The 24,196-nt window shown below is 38.5% G+C and overlaps 2 protein-coding genes across 5 annotated transcripts; both read left to right on the plus strand.

Annotated features, from left to right (window-relative positions):
* The first annotated feature begins 1,444 nt into the window (after positions 1–1,444).
* On the plus strand, positions 1,445–14,130 carry LOC131770545 (fibrous sheath CABYR-binding protein). 3 transcript variants are annotated; one of them, XM_066164152.1, is made up of 15 exons: positions 1,445–1,499; positions 3,415–3,500; positions 3,656–3,752; positions 4,908–5,372; positions 5,596–5,802; positions 6,471–6,509; positions 7,121–7,168; positions 8,034–8,084; positions 8,348–8,751; positions 8,821–10,657; positions 11,877–11,912; positions 12,186–12,224; positions 13,113–13,157; positions 13,478–13,555; positions 13,760–14,130. In XM_066164152.1, exons 2-15 carry the CDS (start codon positions 3,474–3,476, stop codon positions 13,777–13,779), a joined length of 3,393 nt encoding a protein of 1,130 aa, XP_066020249.1. In that variant the 5' UTR covers positions 1,445–1,499; positions 3,415–3,473; the 3' UTR covers positions 13,780–14,130. The 3 variants fall into 3 exon arrangements, with proteins under 3 accessions (XP_066020249.1, XP_066020250.1, XP_066020251.1); XM_066164153.1 differs by having other exon boundaries at positions 11,880–11,912; XM_066164154.1 differs by having other exon boundaries at positions 7,124–7,168.
* Positions 14,131–16,664: 2,534 nt separating this feature from the next.
* On the plus strand, positions 16,665–23,040 carry LOC131770548 (gelsolin-related protein of 125 kDa). 2 transcript variants are annotated; one of them, XM_059086268.2, is made up of 6 exons: positions 16,665–16,749; positions 19,301–19,372; positions 20,007–20,694; positions 21,222–21,401; positions 21,747–21,803; positions 22,902–23,040. In XM_059086268.2, the coding sequence occupies exons 2-6, from the start codon at positions 19,346–19,348 to the stop codon at positions 22,904–22,906; spliced, it is 957 nt and encodes a 318-aa protein (XP_058942251.2). In that variant the 5' UTR covers positions 16,665–16,749; positions 19,301–19,345; the 3' UTR covers positions 22,907–23,040. The 2 variants fall into 2 exon arrangements, with proteins under 2 accessions (XP_058942251.2, XP_058942252.2); XM_059086269.2 differs by lacking the exon at positions 16,665–16,749 and adding an exon at positions 17,973–18,180.
* Positions 23,041–24,196: the final 1,156 nt, after the last annotated feature.

A 24,196-nucleotide genomic window follows, 5' to 3' on the forward strand; every position in this document is an offset into this window, starting at 1 on the left:
AAAAAAAACCTTCTGAAATTTACGTACAGAATATTCTCGCACGCATGATGTGTAACTAAGCATAACAAAATACGCTGTAATGAATTAATAGGGATGGAAATCCTGATGGAAGGAAACAACATGCGAACGCATTTGTACCGTGTATTAATAAGCCAGCGACATACGTATCTCAATCAAGGTCTCACCGAGGTCGCTAAAAACCATTTTTGGTTGAAACAGAGAAGAAATAGAGTAGCTGTGCGTACGTGTTCGATGCATGTCTCTGAGCGTTATTGAAGTTATCACGAGAATAGGGCACAAAAAGAAACGGCTAGGTTAGTCAATTAAAGAATGTAATAAATTACGTTGTAGGATGATTCTGTAGTGCGTATATAACAATTGAACAAAACAGTCGAGTCCTAGAATTTTTGCTCGTTGAACTGTAAGGGCCAGAAGTCTACAATGAAGGCAATTTTAACACAACATCATGCCTTGGAAGAGTAATATTTAGCACAGTTGTCTTAACGCCTCACTAGTTTAAACATGTTGCGATTTAATGTACTCTCGGGTGATTAAGCAGATATTATCCTTTTGAAACATCTTTCCTTCATTCTAACCTCTATTTACCGCTGTCTAGACAACAGTTGTATAATCTGCCCATAATTCACAAATGGAATGGTATCCTCGACTATAATATCTCTGGTAAGTCCTCCTCGATTCTTTCACAGACAGATTTTGAATAATTTTAATTAAGCCATGACTCAGACTCAATTTATCAACCGCTAGACGAAGATCGAAATTGCGCTCTGAACATTATCATCAGTGAATGAAGATTTTAGATACATGAAAATTCACATATTTGCACTGCGGTGGAAAGAAGAAATTAGGAGATCCTCGCAGCTAAGAACACTACTGAAACGAGTAGTTGTAAATAGGACCTGAAAAAAATTTCAGGCCCGTACGGGATTTGAACCCATGACCTCTGCGATACCGGTGCAGCGCTCTACCAATTGAGCTCACAAGCCAAATGGGAGCTGGTCAATGAATTGGGTCCAAACAAACATCCAAGTGAATGAAGATTTTAGATACATGAAAATTCACATATTTGCACTGCGGTGGAAAGAAGAAATTAGGATCTCCTAATTTCTTATTTCTACAAGATCGACAAGCCACAGAAGCTCTTTGATATCTCAACTGGGTCCAGTGAGTCAGATCCGTGAAATAGTTTGTGAATATATTAGGAAACTAATTAACTTGCCACTTTTGCGAGGAGCTGTGACTTTGAACCCTCTTGTCTCTTTAGCAAGAGACGATAGTCTATTGAGCATGATTCGCAAGAGATCTAGCCAATAAGATTAGCTAATTGTTCATTATTTCTTAAGTGACAGCAAGTTATTGATATGAATAATTCATGCAAACCCATTGCGACATTCCTTAAAGAAGAATCCCCGATAAAATAATTTGCATTCATCCATACCTTGCTGTCTTAGTGGCCACAAAGCAGCGTTCGGACCTGAAAGGTAAATAATTACACATTTCATATCTTCATATGAATACGAAAGTATGCTCCTTTCACCATAATAAGCTTATTCTTTAACAAACAGTGATACTCAGTAAAACTGTTGGTACAAAGGAAAGGAAATTTTAAAATGACTTCCCAACGGAGAACCTTTGGACCAACTAGCGATTTTTAGATCAAAAAACAAACACATTCTATCATGGAGGCACTCATAAAGCAAACGTTACTAAGTTAATGTGAAATTATTAGTATTGTTTCGGGCGAAAAAAACAAACAACTCTCTTTTCCTTTTAAAATCCTAGCTAACTGTTAGAGTCTTGCATATCGGTAGTCTCTATTTTTGCCCCAACATTTTAACTATGAACTGTGTAAAGCATACTATCGAGCTTTAACTTTGTGACTTTACAACTATTCCAATTTCAGGCGGTGGGTAAGAGTGAGTGTTATATACGTAGTTGTAAGGGTTTTAATTACACGCTTTAGGTAAGCTCAATTTTTACTCAGGCGCTGTTCTAAAGGAGTTCTGAGTGATAACCACGAAGTTTCACAACTTATGCTTCACTGCTCATGTGTGGGTTGCAAGAATTGAGTGGAAGGATGTGAACAGACTTTTTGAATGCGATACCATTACACTCATGTCTCTATTTCAAAAGCTTCTCTCGGTCCTTTTTTATACGGCATATGACATTGAGATGTGAAATAAGTGTACAAATCTTAGAAAGACTAAGCTTTGATTTTACCATCGCGAGCGCCTGAGTACACTCAGACATGTGTCTTGTTATTGATGTGTTCTACAAAGGCCAAATTACCATCGTCGCATATCCTTGTAGGATTTTGTGCTTTCTGGAACATCTTCCGGTATTTTAATAACAATACAGGACCCGTGGTCTAGAAAACCACAGGCTTGTTAAAATAGGGATGCATCAATGCCGTAACTGAATAGAACAATACAGGAGTGCGTAACAATTGAAATTGTTTCTCTGGAACCATCCTCGGTTTATCCTAACATAAAAATTTCCAATGCTGGCCAGCCAATTTAGGCAAAGCACATTTGAAAAGCTCCGATATAACATAACAATCAGTCAGTATTAAGGTTTTTCTTTTTTTTGATGAACCATGTAAGTCTTTGTAACAAAAGTGAGAAACATCGTGCCACTTTCCTTGGTTTTTGTGGAGAGAATTAATGCCCTGGAGGCAACTGGAAACTAATTCCACAACATACTGCATAAATTAAGACGTTGTAAGCCCAAGTATTCTGCGACTAGTGTCAATTTAAAAAAAAAAAAAAAAGCTACGTCGCCATCGATAAAAACTGTAATCGTCATTTGCCGAAATATAAGTACATGGCTCTTCGCACGCAAAATGCGAAACCAAGCATAACACTTTCTTCTGTTTTAATTGTGATGGAAATCCTGATTTCAAGGAATTATTATGTGGAGACATAGTTCTATATGGCGTATTAACAAACCAGTGGAATACGTAGTTTGATTGAAGTCTCATACAAGACTTCAAACAGAGAAGAAATGAGGTAGTCGTGCGTGCGTGTTTCGTGCAGGTGTTGTGGAAGTTATCTCGAAAACAGGGCACAAAAACAAATGGCTAGGTCAAACAAAGAATTTAAAAATCATGCTATCAAAAGATTTCGTAGAGCGTAAACAGAACACTTATGTTCTAGAACTCTAAAAGCCAGACGTATGCAATAAAGCTGAGAGAGGGTAATTTGTTTTGTCTACGCACATATATTGATCACTGATAAACACAAATTTAGAACCGGCAACTTTATCTTCATGTCTCAGTAGTTTTATACAAGGTTAGGTAAAGGGAGCCTCTAGACCAAACCAAGTGTTGAGACTAGATGATGTCTCGTTTTGTAAAGGAGGCATTATACTTTTGAAACATTTTCACCCTCTTTTTAGCGTCCATTTTCCGTAGTCCACACTAATGCTGCGTACGCTGCTTGTAATTTAGAAGTAGAATGGCATCCTGGACTTTAATACCTTTGGTAAGTCTTCCTCTTCTTCATTGATGGAAAACTTGTGAATAATTTTCGCGTCAGCCAAGATGCAGGAGGCGTAAAGGCTAATTGGTTTAGCTTTCAATTGGCCGACTGCTTTTTTGACTAAAAAGCTGATGGTTGTGCTTCATTTTACACTTCAGGTGGCCTGCATTGCCGTAATTGATTTATCAAACGCAAGACCAAGATCTCAGCGGCGCTCGGAGGATTATGGTGGTAGACACCAATTACGAAAAGAAGGTACCAAGGATTCTGATGTTTCAGTGTGCTAGCTAGGGGAATATCACTTTTTATGATCCATGAGATATTTTTTCCTCCACTTGATTGATCTAAACTCATCAAGTGATCGAATATACCCCAGCTAAAACTGGAAAATATCCGAAGATATAACCCAAGTGATATTCCCTTATTTTAAAACCCTATATCTACTACGATAAAAGAGTTCGTTAAAATTTTATTCAAGATGAGAGAGTGCCGGTACATCCCACGTGGCAAACAGTAAGGTGTTAACATTTTACCCGCGCTTCGCTCTCGGAAAACTTTTTGAATCTCGTAAGAAAAAATGTTTGCGGACAAATATCCGTGCATATTCTCGCGCCAAATAGAGGCTGTTGTTTACATGTGTTTAGGGGCCAATAAGCAATGTAAAAGGAGAGATAACAGTCCTCATAATCCTACAGAGTTCTTATTCGTAAAACGATGTCTTTACTGACTGAGTGGAAGGGCCGGACGAAAAATATTTGGCTCCCTTGTGCAGATATACAAAAATTCCCAAAGTCACCATCTTTGAAAAGTCCGTAACTTAAGCTTTTACAAGCCCTCAACTAAAGAAGATTTTGGAGTCCCCTCATTTTTAACGTTCAACTGTAATTAGCTCAGTTATATTTATCTGTCTACAAGGATTATAATGACCTCTTTACATACAGCTCATGACCTCCTTAAATGGTCACTTTTAATGTTTGTATACAAGTACACAAACATTTAAAGTGAGGTGGAAACCCATCAAATGATTGGTGTTAAGAAAAAAAGAAACCAATTCTAGTCACTTAAAGTAATCTTACTTTATCGCCTTGATCTAATCGTACTTTTTGTGGCAAACAAAAATAATTGAAATTTCTAATCTGCCTTCGTTTAAAGTAAGGATTCGATCAATGATTTTACCTCTATAAAGGTTTTTTTATTTTAACTACGTCGGTATTCATATGGTTTTTCGTTTTTATTTCGTTTATTGATCTAACTTCTTATTTACTTATACAATTGTATAACCATTTTTCTGATTATTTGTTTATGTTTTACATTATGCAAATGTGGGGCTTTCAAAATCTTGACCATTTTAAAAGCTTTTGTCAAAGACTCATTTACTCTAGTAAAAAAAGCTGAACTTTAACTTTTTAGATTCACTTCATAAAAGAATCAACAGCGAGCATCTCTATAGGCACCAATGGGAGAGGGACCAGGACCGAGCTGATCAAAAACTCCACGAATTCCAAAGGAAGAGGGACCAGGACGGAGCTGATCAAAAACCCTTCGAATTACCGTCGATGAGAAACCAAGGTCGACCTGATTCAAAACTCCATGAATTTAAAACGGTGAGAGACCAAGACAGACTTGATCAAAAGCTTCGTGAACTTGAAGTGATGACAGACCATGACCGACCTGATCAAAAACTCCATAAATTTGAGATGATGAGAGACCAAGAGCAACCTAATCTAAAATCTCAGGAAATACCGTCGATGAGAGACCAAAGTCGACCTCATCAAAATCTCCCTGAATTCGAAAAAGTGAAAGATCAAGGCCAAGCTTATAAAGAACTGTATCAGTTGGATCAAGAGTGGGACTGGCTTAACAGGCAGAAAAATGGTAAACTTGTATTTAGGCATACAGGAGTAAATTCATTATCACGTCACTCTTTTCTGATTATGAGAAGAATTCGATAGATTACTCAAATCTATTTATTCTCGAAAAAATGATATGAAAGGAGTTCCAATGAAGTATAAAGATAAACAGCCCTGTGATCTTGCCACCTGCTTGAAAGTTGTGCCAAGTCTTGTGGCATTTGACGACGAGTTCTCTTTATTTCCAGATTACATTCAGGCAGCATCTTTGGTTTCAAAGGATAATCCCGTTAGTTCTTTGCCAGATGACGCTACTAAAGAAGAACAAGGAGAAGAAGAAGAAACGGCAGCAATTCCAGCAGAAGTAAACGATGAAGAGGAAGACGAAGAGGAAGAAGAAGATGAGGAACAAGGAGAAGAGGCGGAAGTAGGAGAAAAACACAAAGAAAGCAAAAGTGAGTAAAATTTAATCTTAATAATTATTCTTGTTTTCATTTTTACGATGACAATTTTATTTCACGTTTTCTTGATTGCAGTAGTCAAAATAGGGTCGTCTGGGATAGCGTTCACTGCATTAAATTTGTTAAAAGCATCTCTTTTCTTTCTCCGTCCCAACAACTGATGGCAGACCTCGATATTTTAAAAGAGAGGGGGAGAGAGTTCAAGGTCTGACTCTGGACTGGCAACGCATTGACATCCATCTAAGATACCACTGCCCCCAGCGTGAAATCCAAGAAAAAAAGTCAATAGCGTATCATATCATTCTCCTTCATATCAACTTTTAGCTACCAGATAGGGGCTGTAGGGAAGAATCCTGAAGAGGAAGACCTATTGACCCCATTGTGGGGTCAGTAGACTATACAATTAAAATGAGTTCAATACAATAACGAAAGAGTGTTAATATTTCCCTTTATGGCGCTGTAAAGCAAGTTTCTTCATGGCAACCCATAGTCATGCAACTTATCGATAAGCACTAATTAAATTAAATTCAAACTTAGACTGGGGCTTCTTAGCTAAATCATGTATTTATCATATTTAACCTTCTTTGAGTAAAAAGACAGACTTCAAGATAGCTGTAAGATATATCTACCATTTCGAAATCACGGTTTTCCTATTTCAACAGGAGTGTTGGGAAAATTGCTCAAAAATATATTGAAAGAAGGTAAGATCTAAGATACATTAATCATTGCATGCTCAATAATTTTATTAGATTTTTTAAACTAAAATCGAGAAAAGGGAAGGTAGGTGCACTTTACTTAAGATTACAAAGGGCCTTTTATATCTTTTCTGATAAAGGTCCATCTGAAGTTTTTAAGAGTCCATATTTCCTCACTTGACCCGAAATATTAAGGAAATCTAAGGCCCTCACCACTACATCTTTTCAGGCCGTTACTAGGTTCAGCCCGAAATTAGTAAATAAACGATAAAAAAAGAATTAAAACAGCAACAAATATCCTTTTAATTGAAAAAACCCCGGTCTCGCCTTTACCAAGTTACAAAAACTGCGAGATGGTGGTGTGGACCCCTAAAAAGGTTATGTTCTGACAAACCAAAGCTACTACGGTAAAATTTTTTAATAACTTCTTTCTAAGAAGTCTGTGCAAACTTCTGTCAAGAAATATCGGATACTGATTCAAAGAATCTTTTTAGCACACTCTTGTGTTTCAAAGATAAAGCAAGACACTACTCTGACTAACCTCCTTGTCTAAACAAATGTAGCATTAAATATGGCCATTAGGATACATTCTAAAGCACTATTCCCTACTTCTACAGCAGCAAAAAGAAGAAAAGGCGAAAGGTTGATTATCAAGATCAAAAAAGGTTAGAACTAAGGCACATTAATTGCTGTTTAATTGAAACTGTTATTTGCTCAAGATCAAAAATTGGCAAAGATGGGTCTGTTTAATTGAATTGAAAAAGGCCCTAAAAGGTTACGTGAATTTTCATCCAGCTTCGATTGTAATGTGATGTACATTTCACGCGATCCAAGTTCTAATGTTTCGGCGGTCGGACGGACGTTGACTTCCCATCGTCATAACTGAAAATAGTTTATGATATTTAAAGCATAGTAAATAAGCTCCCACAGCATCGTTGCAATTGTAATTGTGATTGTTTCATCATTAATGAAACGATTGCTATATTCGAGATTGGTTACAGCTAACCTACATCGAAAGCGTGCTCATGGAATGGTTGCTCATTAGTATATACTGAAACAGTGGATAACGTTGAAAGCGCGCTCTGATTGGTTACTCAAACTCCGAATATCCTTTGCTATTCATCTCCAAGCAAATCGTGCGGGACTAAATGCGCTAAAATCACCATTTAGTGCTATGTTATTTCACCGTTTCACTATTATAATAAAACAACTATTCACCTCAGAATCAGCGACTAGCATAAGATATATAACGCGCCACTCACAGCTTGGTAAATATTCACAACTAGCAACCTCCACTTCAGTGAATAGTTGTTAAATGGTTTACTAATAATAAATACACATTTATTTTGTCCAAACAAATTCCTGTCAAGAAGCACTGAATCCTTATTCATGGGAAGCCCTCTAGCGCACAATTGTTATTATGAGATAGAACCTACCATGATTACATATGTTTGTACGGACAAATGCGAACTTGAAGCTGGTTGTAAGATATATTTACATTTCCTAACTCATTTTTTCCTTATTCAACAGAAAGCAAAACGTTTATAGTCAAAGGAATATTGATAATAGAACTCAAAGAAGGTAGGAAATATGGTAGAATAATTGCTTTTCACTTAAAAGTTATGAAAGATATCTAAAAGCTCTTCAATGACAAGAGTAGGGGAAAATGGTCAGAGAGAACGAAAATGTAGGGCTTCATAAGAACTGACAACTCCTCTTCCCCCATTACTTTTTTACCCTCAATCGTTTTACTACAAAGGGGCCAAGTGATAGAGAAACAAGCTTCAACAGGGCGATCAAAATGCGCAAAGCCACTCACTCAGAAATAATGAAACTATTATTAGGGCAACAAGAAGAGGAAGAGGGAGAAGGAGAAGAAGAAGCGTCAGCTGAAGAAGAAGCACCAACTGAAGAAGTAGAAGGATCAGCTGAAGAACAAGCACCAACTGGAGAAATAGAAGGATCAGCTGAAGAAGAAGAAGAGGCATCAGCTGAGGGAAAAGAAGAAGCATCAGCTGAAGAAGAAGAAGAAGAAGCGTCAGCTGAAGAAGAAGCACCAACTGAAGAAGTGGAAGGATCAGCTGAAGAAGCACCAACTGAAGAAGTAGAAGGATCAGCTGAAGAAGAAGAAGAGACATCAGCTGTGGAAAAAGAAGAAGCATCAGCTGAAGAAGAGGGATCAGCTGAAGCAGAAGAAGAAGCGTCAGCTGAAGAAGAAGCACCAACTGAAGAAGTAGAAGGATCAGCTGAAGAAGAAGAAGAAGAGGCATCAGCTGAGGAAAAAGAAGAAGCATCAGCTGAAGAAGAAGGAGAAGCGGAAGAGGAAGAGGAGGCATCAGCTGAGGAAAAAGTAGAAGCATCAGCCGAAGAAGAAGAAGAAGAAGCGTCAGCTGAAGAAGAAGCACCAACTGAAGAAGTAGAAGGATCAGCTAAAGAAGAAGCACCAACTGAAGAAGTGGAAGGATCAGCTGAAGAAGAAGGAGAGGCATCAGCTGTGGAAAAAGAAGAAGCGTCAGCTGAAGAAGAAGGATCAGCTGAAGGAGAAGAAGAAGCGTCAGCTGAAGAAGGAGCACCAACCGAAGAAGTAGAAGGATCAGCTAAAGAAGAAGCACCAACTGAAGAAGTAGAAGGATCAGCTGAAGAAGAAGCTCCAACTGAAGAAGTAGAAGGATCAGCTAAAGAAGAAGCACCAACTGAAGAAGTAGAAGGATCAGCTAAAGAAGAAGCACCAACTGAAGAAGTAGAAGGATCAGCCGAAGAAGAAGAAGAGGCATCAGCTGAGGAAAAAGAAGAAGCATCAGCTGAAGGAGAAGAAGAAGCGTCAGCTGAAGAAGCACCAACCGAAGAAGTAGAAGGATCAGCTGAAGAAGAAGAAGCACCAACTGAAGAAGTAGAAGGATCAGCTAAAGAAGAAGCACCAACTGAAGAAGTAGAAGGGTCAGCTGAAGAGGAAGCACCAACTGAAGAAGTAGAAGGATCAGCTGAAGGAGAAGCACTAACTGAAGTAGTAGAAGGGTCAGCTGAAGAAGAAGCACCAACTGAAGAAGTAGAAGGATCAGCTGAAGGAGAAGCACCAACTAAAGTAGTAGAAGGATCAGCTGAAGAAGAAGCACCAACTGAAGAAGTAGAAGGGTCAGCTGAAGAAAAAGCACCAACTGAAGAAGTAGAAGGATCAGCTGAAGGAGAAGCACCAACTGAAGTAGTAGAAGGATCAGCTGAAGAAGAAGCACCAACTGAAGAAGTAGAAGGGTCAGCTGAAGAAGAAGCACCAACTGAAGAAGTAGAAGGATCAGCTGAAGGAGAAGCACCAACTGAAGTAGTAGAAGGATCAGCTGAAGGAGAAGCACCAACTGAAGTAGTAGAAGGGTCAGCAGAAGAAGAAGCACCAACTGAAGAAGTAGAAGGATCAGCTGAAGGAGAAGCACCAACTGAAGTAGTAGAAGGATCAGCTGAAGAAGAAGCACCAACTGAAGAAGTAGAAGGGTCAGCTGAAGAAGAAGCACCAACTGAAGAAGTAGAAGGATCAGCTGAAGGAGAAGCACCAACTGAAGTAGTAGAAGGATCAGCTGAAAGACAAGCACCAACTGAAGTAGTAGAAGGGTCAGCTGCAGAAGAAGCACCAACTGAAGAAGTAGAAGGATCAGCTGAAGAAGAAGCACCAACTGAAGAAGTAGAAGGATCAGCTGAAGAAGAAGCACCAACTGAAGTAGTAGAAGGATCTGCTAAAGAAGAAGCACCAACTGAAGTAGTTGAAGGATCAGCTGAAGAAGAAGAAGAGGTATCAGCTGAGGAAAAAGAAGAAGCATCAGCTGAAGAAGAGGAATCATTAGCTAAAGAAGAAGCATCAACTGAAGAAGTAGAAGGTTCAGCTAAAGAAGAAGAAGAAGCGGAAAAAGAAGAAGAAGGAGAAGAAGAAGAAGCATCGGCTGAAGAAGAAGTGGAAGAGGAAGAACAAGAAGCATCAGGAGAAGGAGAAGAAAAAGAAGAAGAAGGAGAAGAAGAAGAAGAAGAAGAAGAAGAAGAAGCATCAGCTGAAGAAGAAGAAGAAGAAGAAGAAGAAGAGGCAGAACAAGAAGCATCAGCAGAGGAAGAAAAAGAAGAAGAAGAGGAAGAAGGAGAGGAAGAGGAGGAGCAGCAAAAAAAAAAATGCAGGAGTGAGTGTATTTAAATTCCCCTTTCAATTTTTGTTTTAATTTCAAGGAATCCAATTATGTATGGAATATTCTTTACCTTAAGTTGTCAAAGGATGGTTGTCCAGTAAATGTGTTGAATTCACTCAAAACTGAAACAACCATTTCTTTGAAAAGCACCTCTTTTCTCTTTTCGTACCGGTAACTAATAGGGAATATTTTTAATTACGTTGAGAACATAGTCTCCCTCCAAGCTAACAGCGCATTAACACCAATCTAAGAAATTTCTCGAGTAAAAAAGCATCCCAGAGAAGAAGAGTCGGACAAATCGCGTGAAAAAAGCGATAGTTCAAGCATTTTCCATTGTAAGATGTTTTTATTTCATACATACTGAGATTTTGTTTTCTTACTGACTGACACACTTCAAAGATAGGAGGCCATTAAAGTGTAAGAGCAAATTTTATCATAAACACTGCCAAATGCACAGCGTGGGGCGATATTCAGTCTCTATTGACAACTATTTTTTCCTATTTTATTTGCTTCCTCACTAATTTGCCGACGAACAGTCTTTCCTATCAAAAGAGAGACAAATATAATTAAATGTTTTAAAAAAAAAAAAGATGCCTGGAAATAAGAAGTATAAACACTTGCCAAAAAATAAGACAGCCTCGGATTTACAAACCTGCAAGTTTTCTCAAACGCTACATCGTTGATGATTCAAGCTTGTTAGTTTTTCGTTTGAGATATCGTTCAAAGGTGGCAAAATCAACCCTCGCAGAGATGTAGACTCGTAGTCATTTCCATCTTTGGTTCTGACAGTGAGTACAAACTCGCTCAGCAATTCATTGAGTAGAGCAGGAGGCATTCCTTCGACGTTTCTGAGCTCTACCTTCCACTGAAGAAAGCTTTTTAGCAGGCTTACGTTCATTTCGGTCCTGCCTCTCCTGTTTTTGTTTTCTTGGTCATGTATGAAGTCATGAATTTTTCGTTCAGGGGGAGCAAATCTTAGCACTTCTTCTTCCGTTTTTTAAACAAAAAGCTGTGCACTTGTTGCCCTCCACTGTGAAGTACTATCGTTCGTATCTCTGATACTGAACAAACGATGTATTTTCTCAGTCGTTCACTTTTCTGATTATTTGGTTGTGTATTTCGTAAGAATTTTACGTAGGCTTTTTTTATGTGTAAATCTTAATATGTATGAAATAAATGTCTATATGTTCTAAATCATTTTCTTTTTCAAAAGAAGGAAGACGAAGAGGAAAGAAAGGAAAATGCAGACGTAAGTGCTATTTACTTAACAATGAAAAGGGCTCCGAAAGACTCCAACAAAACATGGCAAGGTCTCAAAAAAATTACTGAGTCCTGTACTGTTTCTTTCCAGGACTCTCGAAATCGAGATGGGAGAAAGTTTAGTTAATAATTCAATTAGCAACAACTAAGGTTAATGCAAACTCCTAAGTGCAAAGTGTCTAGTATGATTAATTTTCAGGACAAAGGCAAATTTGAAGATGGGTGTAATATTTATCGGTTTCTTATTCAAATTTAACGACAGGCAAAAAACTCATATGCAGAGGAAAAAATTGGATACGAGGTAAGAACAAAGATACAGTAAGTGCTGTTTCATACGTAAGTAAGTAAGTAAACTCTTTCTTTAAAGAGGACAGTACGCAATAACCAAAAAGCCAATGAACCTGTGGCCCTCGTTGAAATTCTACGTGCAGGTATTTACTTTGCTTGAAATCCAAAGGGTAAAGGCACGAGTCATTTTCTTAGAACTCAAAATGGCCCTTGAGGAATGTCTTTGTTGCAATGGGCATTGTGCCGCCTTTTGTGGGCTCAAATGGAGAATTTGACCGGCTAAATTATATTTTATGAAACAAACCAATGAAAAGTGAGGAACTAATCCTAAGAGCTAAAAAGCAATTAGGCTTTTAATTCGGACTTTCCTATCGCGCTTTCTACAATTTTTGAGAACTCAGATGGCAAGATTTCGGATTTTCAATCCAGCTTTACTCGATAATGTAAAGGCCTTGAGGGAAAATAGGGCCATTCAATGTATGAATACTCGCATGGTTTTTTAGACTGTTTTGTTGTCATTTTTTTCAAATTCCATTTTCTCATTTCCTTTCGAAGTAATAGTAACAGTTTACAATACTGATAGTAACAGTTTCTTTTATGAGGCATAGATATATTTTGGACCATTCTCAAGTCATTTTAATCCTCGCCTATTGGCTCAGGCTACAATGAGTCCATGCATACGTGACTAGAAATTTAACGTTACTAAATAAGATCATTCAAATCATTTAGTTACAACAAACTTAGTTAGCCCATAGTAACTCTTGGCAAGTGGAATTGGAGACGGAGTCAAGGGAAAATCCGCAGTAAGCTCTTGCCTTTCTAAGATTGAGTATGTCTCTACTATGATTAACCCTTTAAGATAAATTTATTTTACCTGAATCCCGATTCCCTTATTTAACAGTGGGTGGAAGATGTAAATGGAAACTATTAGAAGAACTCCACAAAGGTATGAAGCATGATACAGTACTCGTTGTGTATTAAATGATTTACTCTGATTATTTACTTAAAATGAAAAAGGCAGAGGTAGGAGCAGTTTGTTTCAAAACAAAGGCTTTCTAACAAAACTTAGTAAGGTACATACTTAGGCTACTAGGGGCCAATATCTCCTGATTCGAATCGAAAAATCCTGGCTAGTAACAAAGTTTACATTATGGTAATCCATGGTTATGCACTTAATATTATCCAATCACCGCAAACCAAGTAAGTCTATAGAAGCTCAGTGCAAAGGTCATGGCAGAAAGGCTAAAATTTGGTTTCTCATTTCAGTAATATTAAAAAACATTGGAAGCAAAGGAAAAAACAACGGGAGAGGACACATAATTAAATGGAAAATATTTAGAAAAGGTAAGAAGCAAAAGCTGTTAATTAGAATTACCTTCCCCCTCTGGTTTTCTACTCCACCCCCCTGTCCTTGTACAAGTTTCAAAAAACGATTCAATATCAAGTAAGAGAGAGAAGCCCTCCATTCCAATTATTAAATTGCATTGACTTCTTAATCATCAAGCACAAAACTTTTATTTTTGCATTATTTTTATCTTTCCTCGGCAGGAGGAAGAAGAGGCCGTTAGTGAAAAGACTTTGACGAACCAAGGGAATGTCCTGCCCTAACAAGTTTTCGCTTCTGTTTATTATCATTTTGGTCAATAGTTGATTTTCGTTCCAAACGAGTATGATGTGAAACTGCTGGTTTTGCGATCTTATTAGTATCGTATTGGACTCTCTTCAATGTACTATTTTTCCATCAGCTTGTTTTAGACATTATATACATGCAGTTAGTAAGCACATTTTGTCAGGAAGACTCAATGATTGTAACTAGTAGATAGCCTTATACCGCCATCGTTCGTATATCACTAGATAATCTGCACATGGCTTTTCATTTCCGTAGTTATTCTTGGTATTAAAAATGCAGAATTGTGAAATGCGTTCAATCTTTGTGTATATAATAAGCTCAGTTATGCACGCATTCTGATTGGTTCTCACTCATGATCTATTGGAGGACAGACGTATCGATGACGTTATCAATAAAATTTTTTTTGTAATTCTTTATTACATAAAACAAATAGATTCCAAGTTGCCGTGCACCTGTCCAGTAATAGATCACAGAGGACGTCAAAATGTGGTAAGAACATCAGTGACACACTCGGCTGAGCCTCGTGTGCCACTTTTTTGTCCTTTTGTCCATTTTGACGTCATCTGTATCACTGAACAGACGCACGGCAACTTGGAATCTATTTGTTAATTTTATCAGCGTTCATAGATATCAAAATAGTTGTGCATATCAAGGCCGGGAAAGGCCACCGTCGGTGTGTTGCAAATTTATCTGAAAGGACTCCCAAAGAGCCTCACTGGTATATATTTAATTTAACACTGGTTGTGTAACTTTTACGCTGCGGCTAAATGCCTTGCAGCTGGGAACGATCTTAAGTGGCCGCATACCCCGAAGTGAGAGTTTCTTTCAAACTTTTAAGGGTACAACAACATTTATCAAAATAAAAAGGATTCCATGTTGTTGTGGGTAAGTACAGAAATAGATCAAGAGTAATTCAAATTTTTGCAAGGACATCAGTGACGCACTCGGCTGCGTCTTCGTGTGCCACTTTTTGTTCTTACCACATTTTTTTGTCATGTGTGAGCTATTACTGAACAGACGCAGAGCAACATTAAATCCGTTTGTTCACGAAAACTCGGAGAATATTTTTTTAGGACGAACGCTCGAGAGATAAAAGCAGATTTATATAATGAGGTGTGTTATAGACGGTGGCCGAGGTGGGGTCCCATAATTCTATCATTCTTCTCAATGTAGTGTAACATGTTATGTGGGATTTGTCAAATAAGAACAGCAATTTATTCTGCGTTATTGGGGCATTTACATTTTCATCAACATTTTAATTATTTTTGTTCGTCATTTACATTTCATTGCAGATTAAAGCTGTTGTAGTTCATTCCGGCAAACTAAAAAGTGGGCTCTGGTCCTCCCTCCAAACACACAGTCTCCCCCCCCCCTCCCCCCCCTTCACACTTTTCGTCACAAAAAAATCAACGGTATATTTTGTCATAACATTTACGTCAATGAAAATCTGCTTCATGCTGATTTCTTGGCGGCTTTTAACATAAAATACGAATAGTGGTCATTGCGGTTTTACTCATGACGCTTTATCATACATCTTTCGCATCGCTTGATCAACCGATCTCCAAGTCACAGAATAAAATAACCTTAAATTTATGAAGCAAAATAAAAGACATATCTGAAGAAGGAGTGGATAAAACCAAATAATCTTGAATAGATCTAGCTTCTTTCAAATTAAAAGTATAAGAGTTCAAATGACTACTTGAAGTAAACAAGAAGTCGGGGAGAACGTGAAGCTATGAGCGGGTACCGTCACACACTTGAAAAAATTGTTCTTTCCTAAGGGCAAATTGCGGCATTTGAATATCGCGACACGCAAGGCTTTGACCTTTTACAGAGGATATACACCAAACCTCAAAAGATAAGTACATAAATTTCACCTACTATAAATATGATTTACTTTGTATAAATACCTGGCTATACATACTACGAGGTTCGACATGTTGATTAATCCACGAAAGCTGCTATCCTTTTTTGAAATCAAAGCGTGAACAGTTTATTGAATATGGAAAAGCAACTCAGTCATGTAAACAAAGCCCTTAAATTTAAATTCCATTTTGATGAAACCTATTGTATCCTTTCATTTACGTCAGTGCTGTTAATTGATAGGCAGTCACTGGAGAGTGAGTGAGAGGCAGTGACTGGCCAAACTCATTTTTAAATTGTCCCATTAATCATTGTGAATGAGCCATCGTCTCTTGCAAAACTACCAGGAGGTGGGGGGAGGGGAGTGGTACTTTAGCCCTCCCTCCACAAGCACATTCTCTTTCACTACCCTTTGCGTTTTGTCGCGAAAATTGGCGCAAAGCACCAAAAATGAAATTTTTTGTATCAAATAGAGACTGTTTAATAACAATTCATATAACACATAGGTTATTTATTGGATTACAAAAGGCATACACTATTTATAAGAGTTAAGGTTTCGGGGGAGGTTTGGACTGAGGCTGTGCCTCTTCTCGGGTGACTTCATCTGCCCAAAATTACTCTATTTAGTTCTTTTCTACGGGCAACAGCACTCCTTAACAGGGTCCAGTGGGTCAGTAATCACTTTTTGACAATATAGTAGTAAAACATAGCTGTCCAAGAGAAAAAACACGGCATAATTTCTCCAAGCATGATTCTGATGAAGCAATTTGTGTAAAGATTAGGAAACTTAATATTTCGCCAAATATCTTATATGTTGCAACTGCGATGACTTCTGCGACGTAACGTAGGAGGGGGGTGCTGTGAAATTGGAGGAAAGGTCAGAGTCCCCTGATGAAAGTTGCCAATCATTCATTATTTCTCCAGTGACCTCCAATTAAATGCATGAATCTTGTCCACCCTTTGTAATTGTACAGGGAAAAGAATCTCTCCTAAAATAATTTGCATTCGTCCATTGTGGTCACGAAGCAAAGCAAGGTCCCGAAAGGTGAAGTGTATATTTTTTTATATATCTCATAGGTAAACCTCTCCATGCTCTTTTCGCTTAAATCAACTTATTCTTGAACAATTCCTTGATACAAAGTCAGCACTGATGTTAACTATATTATTTCAGACGCCTTCAAATAACTCAGTTAGGAAGGCAACGTTGCATGCTGAAGGCGTTTTACCACTAAAGTACTGACCAACTAACCTTTAAGAAAATATCTATAACTTCAATATAAAGAAAGCCAAATTATTTTGTCCAACGTAAGCCAAAAGTGACGGAGAATGTTTCGTTATAATTCTGGAAAATTAACCTTTAGTAAACAAGTTATCTTTCGACATAATTAGGCAGAAAATAGAAAATTAATTTCTGAACTTTCTTTGGATGAATGAGTTGCTTTTAGATCTTCAATATTCAATTATATTGACTCGTTCACGCATTGATGTCAACTCTCGGATAATCTTCAAATACGACTTCTCTGTTGGTAGATCCCTCATTCGTACATTTTAAGTCCAGTTTTCTATTCACTAGAGATCACTTCATTATTTTTCTTTAGTTTTTTTCTGAAGTTATAAGTTTGGTAAATGCACTCAAATTTAAATGTATTCCGTGCTGTGACATTCCAAAATTCGCCTTTTAACCGAAAGGAAGCCCATTGTTGGGACCGCGGTTTGTGGAGTACACGCTAATAATTTCAGAACGTATATGCCGTCGTCACTTTGACATTCCGTTTCTTTCTAAAATTGTTTTACTTGTGCCAATATTTTAAACTTCAAAGTGGCTTTCTTTACCTATATGAGAAAGCAAATCAAACTTTTCCACTCTGATAACTCACGTGTCCAAGGAAGTGTGAGAGAAATATGCTAAGTGCAAAGAATGCATGGTGCCTGTTGGATCTAAGAATAAGAAGTGCAAACATTATTGTTCAGCGTCGATTTTCAGATCGCCTGAAAGCTTAGATTTCAGTACAAAAGAAAAGATTTGGATTGTTTGTGAAGGCCTTTATTCGTGGTGAGCAGTGAATTGAAACAATTAGCAGCTTCTGTAAACAGTAATGTGGACACTATGCATCATGAAGTTTTCCTAGATCACGATGATGAAACCAAATGCTTAACACAAAATGGACTCCCGACAGATTGTCCCTTGTTTAATTGTTTTGTCGTTTTTGTTTTGTTTGTTTTTTTTTCATTTTATTAGGAGATAGGTTGATCAAACGGGGAGTTAAATCAGTATCCAATCAAGCGTCACGAGTTAAACCGCGGTGACCATTATTCGAATTTGATGTTAAAAGCCGCCAAGAAATCTCCTGAAAGAAAATGTTCGGCATGTGTGGTTAGTTAGACAAAAAGTTTGCGACTGTGTATATGTTTACAGCAGATTTACGTGAAGATCTGCGTTAAGACCCCTTCGAAACAAATCTTAGAATTTCGTAAGGTTGGTTTTGCAAGGATCTTTGTGTCATCGTGATGGGCGTAAACGCGTAGGGAAATTTCAAGGTTTTGTTCTTGTTTCCGGAAAAAGCTCAAAGTAAATTTCTATATGTTATATCGCTCAATAGAACCGCAATGTATCAGCAGGTCATTGATCACAGGGGAATACGATGCAGCCAAGAGAGTCTTAGCAAAAAGGTTTCGCAAATCAAATGTAATTTGCTTGATGTGTAATTATGTGGATTAATCGAAAATTACGCAAAATTCTGAGACAGCCCTGGCTTTATAAGAGACCAAATGAAACTCATCTGATATATTGCTCACTTCATGATATTATTTTACCAGAAATTTGTTTAAGCGGCACTTGTCAGTTATTCACCTTTTCACGTATAACGTCACGTGATTTTTGATGTAAACAAACCGCGAAAGTTCGGACATTGAGTCAACCACCCACTACTCGCGTACGAACTTCGGCTTCGACATTTTGTTGTTAATAATTTCCAAGGTCGTGAAGCGTTTCTTTGCTCAAAATTGAATTATCTTTTGTATTATATGTTTGATTATTTATCAAGCGAGTTGATATTTCGCTACCGCTAAAGTGGATGCCAAGAATGTAGCAGGAAGCGTTTCCTCCCAACTTCACGCTGCATAAAAATGAATATAAAACATTGATGGTTAAACCGAATGCTAAAAGTAAAGCTTAGCTCTCTCGCCTATTGACTTTCACAGTTTGACTCAGTTGTAACTTTACGGCTTTAATTAATATTTTGTGAATTAGAAATACCTTGGACAAGAATGAACATTTCTTTTTGGTTAATTTAAACGTATCATTTAAAAAGAGTTTAAGATGCCTCGTAGAAAATTCTGTTGAATTGTGAGAAATGCTTAATATTATTTTGTTCGCCGGTATGGTACTGCCAAACGAATTCAGCTCGTGGGCTGATAGCATGACTTACAGTTTTATATCTTGCACAAAGTCAATTGTTATAAAGAAGAAATGATTCCACAATTTCACATTATTGTTACTATTATTAAAATTATTATTATCGTTGTTTTCGTAACTGTCATTAGCTCTATTATCAGTATTATAATTGTTAATATAACTATTGTTATCACCATTTTAGTAGAAACAAATTTTGGTGAACAAGTCCACAAATTGCGCCCTTGACATGCCACCAGGGAAAATACTATTGATGGTGAGTTATGATCATTTTAACGAAGATTGTCCCCTTTTTTAAGACACCTGTGGTAAAAACATATACAGCAAAGCATTTTAGTGGGTAGTTTACGATCAGGCTCTAAATTAACAGTAATTCCCGTTCTTCTTTCTCGCCGCTTTACCCCTACTTCCACTAAGCTTATGGTAACCCTCTCGCAAGCTACCAGCAGGGTGGTCTTCTACAAGGTCATCCTGTATGACTCCCTGCATTGCTGTGCAAGGGTGTCTAATTGCCAAGTAATCTGGCCAACTGTTACAGGCCACCCAGGCCCTTCATCTGCAGTTCAATTTGCTGGCTGTTCAAGGAAATGGTTGGCTTATATGATATAATTCCCCTTTCAGTAACTATACCTGCATATCCTTCTGGCCTACCCCTCATCGTCCACCCCACAGTCTAACAATTCCGGCTCCAAATAAGATGAATTCTCCTATGTTTTCACTCAGTCGAGGGGTGATTTTCTTTTAAAAAAAACGAATAAACATTTCGCATCGTGCTTTTCAATACAATTTTTTTCCATGATATTGTACCTAACTGACTCTGCCTTGCTCGCTTGCTTCTTTCTGCGCTCCTTCAGCAGCGAACTAAGTCTGCCCTTCCTCTAATATTACAGCTGGCGTTCTTCGTCGCAGTTAATTTGATAACTGCCAGACCAGGTTCTGCTCGGAATCCAATGTACGACCATGATATTGTGTATGGAAGCAGCCTCCAAGATCAACCTCTCTCAGAGCTGGACAATTTAGAAAAGTGGGGCGGCCAAGACGAATCCGGTCCTGAAATCAATAAGATGAACGCAGAAATGAGTGGAATTGACGATATGGACGAGCAGGGAAGCAAAGACGAACCCAGTCTTGAAATCAATCAGATGGATCTAAAAGTGGGTGAAATTGACAATATGGAAGAGCGAGGCAGCAAAGACGAACCCAGGCCTGAAATCAATCAGATGGACGCAGAAATGAGTGGAATTAACAATGTGGACGAGCAGGGCAGCAAAGACGAACCCAGGCCTGAAATCAATCAGATGGACGCAGAAATGAGTGGAATTAACAATGTGGACGAGCAGGGCAGCAAAGACGAACCCAGGCCTGAAATCAATCAGATGGACGCAGAAATGAGTGGAATTAACAATGTGGACGAGCAGGGAAGCAAAGACGAACCCGGTCCTGAAATAAATCAGATGGATTCAGAAGTGGGTGAAATTGACAATATGGACGAGCGGGGCAGCATAGACGACCTCGGTCCTGAAATCAATCAGATGGATCCAGAAGCGAGCGGAGTTGACAACATTCAAGATGAAAATGGTAATCCTAAACATAAAGGAAGAGAAGCATATATCCTCCAAAGGTTACCCATTACCTATACTCTCTTGCTGCTCTGTATTGACAAGTGTAAGCAAACATCAAAGCAATTTTTTTCTGCCTTTGCCGTCAGGGAGTATCAAGTACTATAAGAGAGGAGTAAGTACCGTAACAAAACAGATATCAAAATTTAGCCCACAATCTCTGTCGACTCGACTATTATAAGAATGAACAACAAGTGGCACACAAGCACCTCTTTGCGATTTCAATACCTTGCGTCCACATAGAAAACACAGGATTCAAACTTTAACTTTTTTGTCATCAGCCTTATCAAAAATTATACACTTCTAAAACACCGCGAGTCACTGGCTTGCGTAGCTATGTATGACTCGTATAGCACAACTGGGTTCTGACCGCCCCAAAGCAAACCCCCTAGCTATTACAATGCTCAGGGGCTGTACTCTGAGATATGGGGTAACATTTATCGGTAAAGTCGATTTGCTTTTTTTCTCTTTCATTTTTTTCCGCAGATCCCGCGACTGAGGAACCAACAACGGAGGAACCTATCATTATCATAACATGCGGACCACCTAAAAAGCCTGAGACTAACGCCCCACCGACTGAGAAACCTGTTACAGTCGCCCCACCCACGGAGAAGCCCGTACCTAAACCTAAACCTAAACCTAAACCACCTGTTAAGAAACCTAAAAGTTAGTGAATTTTGCAACCATAACGCGGGGCCTTCTTTTCAAGTGGGTGGCGAGTTTCTGTGAAAAACAAATCACTGTGTTTCATTCTATAATCGTGACCTCCCTCAAATTAAAACCGGTTGGAATTACTGCAAGTCAATGTGGAAACAAACTTGTGGCGCGGGGTTAAAGAATTCGGAAAAATATTCCCATTGCCTTGTAATTTCTGGCAACACCTTTTGTGCAAAAACCGTAGTATTTCACAGCTAAACCTGACTTTTTTTATCTTTTTTTAATCAGAGACCAAGGGTGCTGTCACACTTACTCATTCTTGTATTGATATATTTATTTTCTTCACATCAACAGAGAAAGGAAAAAAAGGAAAAGGAAAGAAGGGAAAGAAAGGAAAGAAAGGAAAGAAAGGTAAAGAAAATAACAAAATAAAGGTAACAATTGTTTATCAAAACCGAAAAAATTTAACCAGTACAGCGTGTTCCAAGAGAGACAGTTACAGACGATAGGCGTATTGTTAATCAAAAATAACTCAACTTGATGAAGGGGGGGGGGGGCACTAATTGACACGTATAATTAAGTTAAATTTGATCATTCCAAGCCCTCAAAATAACTGCAAACTTATTAAAGGACCTGCCTCACGGCTTGCTTCATATTCTTCATACCTAACGATCCTTCTTTCATTTTAATTTACCCTTACCCTTTGGATTTCGTCCACCCTGTTATTGTTTTTTTGTTTGTTTGTTTGTTTGTTTTTTGTTTTTTTTTCTAAGGTTTAGCTTTAATTGTAAAACTGTAACAATAAGTCAAGTTATCACATGACCCGTATGGCCCTGAGTGTTCATTGTTGAAAAACATTATCACAAAACAAACTTAAGGAGGAGGCCAATGGAAGTGAATGCACTAACAGGGCTCTAAAGTGCTGCAAGGCTCAGCGTTGGTTCCTTCTAGCAGAGAGAAGAAAAAAGTAACGAGAAAAAGCGGACGTCATAAAGTTAAATGCCTATTGATTGGGTAGAGTCGGGTAGAAAAAAGAAAAAGGAAGTTCTGTACTCGAACCAAGTAACCCATGCAATCGGAGCTTATCCTGATTTCCAAACCATGAAGCGACTGGGAGTATTACCACTCCCCCCCTAGATAGGATGTCACTCCTTCGCTATCCATCACCCAGTGTTTTTCCAATACGTTACACGGCCTGCAAGTGTCCAATAAAGACCTCTATTCGTGGAGTTCCGCGCATTTTCCATAAGGCCACCGTGTTTCAGACACCCGGCCGGACGGAAAAACATTTTGCCCCCAGTCATGCCGTACGTACCTAGCATAGCGGGCCACACATTTTCCCATCCGATCTTCCACCCAGTCAATGGGTACACATTATTGAAACTCTCTCCTGTCTGATTCACTTCTTCACAAATATAAATTTATAGGGTAAATGGGTGGACAAGGAACTTAAACTTTCTTTTCCATTCCCAATGGAACTTGGTTTTTTTTTTCTCTTTTTTTAAACAGGATAAAGACGAAGAGGTCGAGGACGAGGTCGACGAAATATGAAACAAAACTTTGGCAATAAACTTTTGTGTCGACTGGCATACTTCTTATTTAGTTTTCTCCCACCCGCGTGATACTGGGTCAGATGTGAAATTTCAGATGTTTGTTGTTATTCAGCCTTTCACCCCTAAGAGTGACCAGCGTCCAAAATGTAACTTCTCCTTACCATATCACCCCTGAATCACCTGTTAACCCTGAGGGTCACAAGAATAAAGGAAATGATCATCAACTAAAGAAGCTCTTGATTGTTGAACAAATTCTCCTTGTCAGATCCTTCAGACATGTATAGAGAACAGTAGGGAGAGGATTCGTACTGATTTTAGGGTGTAATGGGTTAAACGGCGGCGCGGGTAAGGTAATTATGTGAAGTGATCCAGCTCAACAGGCGGCCTTCGCATAGTTTGGTAAGAGCACCAGGTGGGGTTGAGTCTTTTGTCGATTTTCTTCGTTGCTATGCTGTTTTATTTCGGTTTTTGCGCCGTTGACAATAGTCGATACGTTTACTTCTAATTTGACCTGGAGGGTAGAGGAAGAGCCACTTCTAGTCCGTACTAAGCGTTCAGGTAGTAAACGGAGCGCGATGATAGAGCAGACTGAAATTGTAGGGAGATGAGGATTTAGTTCGCCTTTAAAAAGCTGGTAACCTGTTCCAGTAGTTCAGCAAGAGAAATAACGCGAAATCCACGCGATATAGTAAGTGGCGATTGAAGCGGCAGAGGGAAAAACGGGGGAGGTTTGGGTCGAGTCGCGTAAAGAATGGCGTCATAACGCGACTCGACTCAAGCTTCTCTCGTTTCTTTTACTCGTCCGCTACTGTATAGCGCCGTTTACTATTGCGCTTCGTCTCACAAACTAATAGTCTGGAACAGGCTAAATAGCTGGCTGGGAGCTCTACAATAGAGCTTTTGATAACTAAGAATGAATTTGCGAGTCAGGCGTCACATTTGGTCAACACAGGCTACACCCCGCCGTGACTCCAACTCTTATCGCAAATGACACGATAACTTTTTCATTCATGATTTTGCTGCTAAAAAACTTGATGGCGAAGGATGTATTGAAGTGGTCATGTTTTTCATGCCACATCACTCACTCGCTACAGAGTTGTTCGTTAAATTGGAGCAATTTCTTTCTCTCAACATATTATTATCTCAAATGGTGACGTTTGCATAATTATTAGCAACTCTGGTGATGCAGGCTCTAACATTCTTCTCAACCAACCTAGTTATAGGCTAACTCATCGGAGGGGGCGAAGCAAG

The sequence above is a fragment of the Pocillopora verrucosa genome, chromosome 3 (assembly GCF_036669915.1).
Source record: "Pocillopora verrucosa isolate sample1 chromosome 3, ASM3666991v2, whole genome shotgun sequence".
Taxonomy (NCBI): Eukaryota; Metazoa; Cnidaria; class Anthozoa; order Scleractinia; family Pocilloporidae; genus Pocillopora; species Pocillopora verrucosa.

What these genes read in the sequence shown, in the direction of transcription:
- LOC131770545 (XM_066164152.1), top strand. Translation starts at nt 3,474, where the DNA reads ATGGCATCCTGGACTTTAATACCTTTG. An exon ending in AAAACACAAAGAAAGCAAAA is followed by an intron (nt 5,803 to 6,470) that starts GTGAGTAAAATT and finishes CTATTTCAACAG; the next exon opens with GAGTGTTGGGAAAATTGCTC. An exon ending in AGGAAAAAATTGGATACGAG is followed by an intron (nt 12,225 to 13,112) that starts GTAAGAACAAAG and finishes CTTATTTAACAG; the next exon opens with TGGGTGGAAGATGTAAATGG.
- LOC131770548 (XM_059086268.2), top strand. Translation starts at nt 19,346, where the DNA reads ATGCCACCAGGGAAAATACTATTGATG. An exon ending in CAACATTCAAGATGAAAATG is followed by an intron (nt 20,695 to 21,221) that starts GTAATCCTAAAC and finishes TTTTTTCCGCAG; the next exon opens with ATCCCGCGACTGAGGAACCA. An exon ending in ACCTGTTAAGAAACCTAAAA is followed by an intron (nt 21,402 to 21,746) that starts GTTAGTGAATTT and finishes TCACATCAACAG; the next exon opens with AGAAAGGAAAAAAAGGAAAA.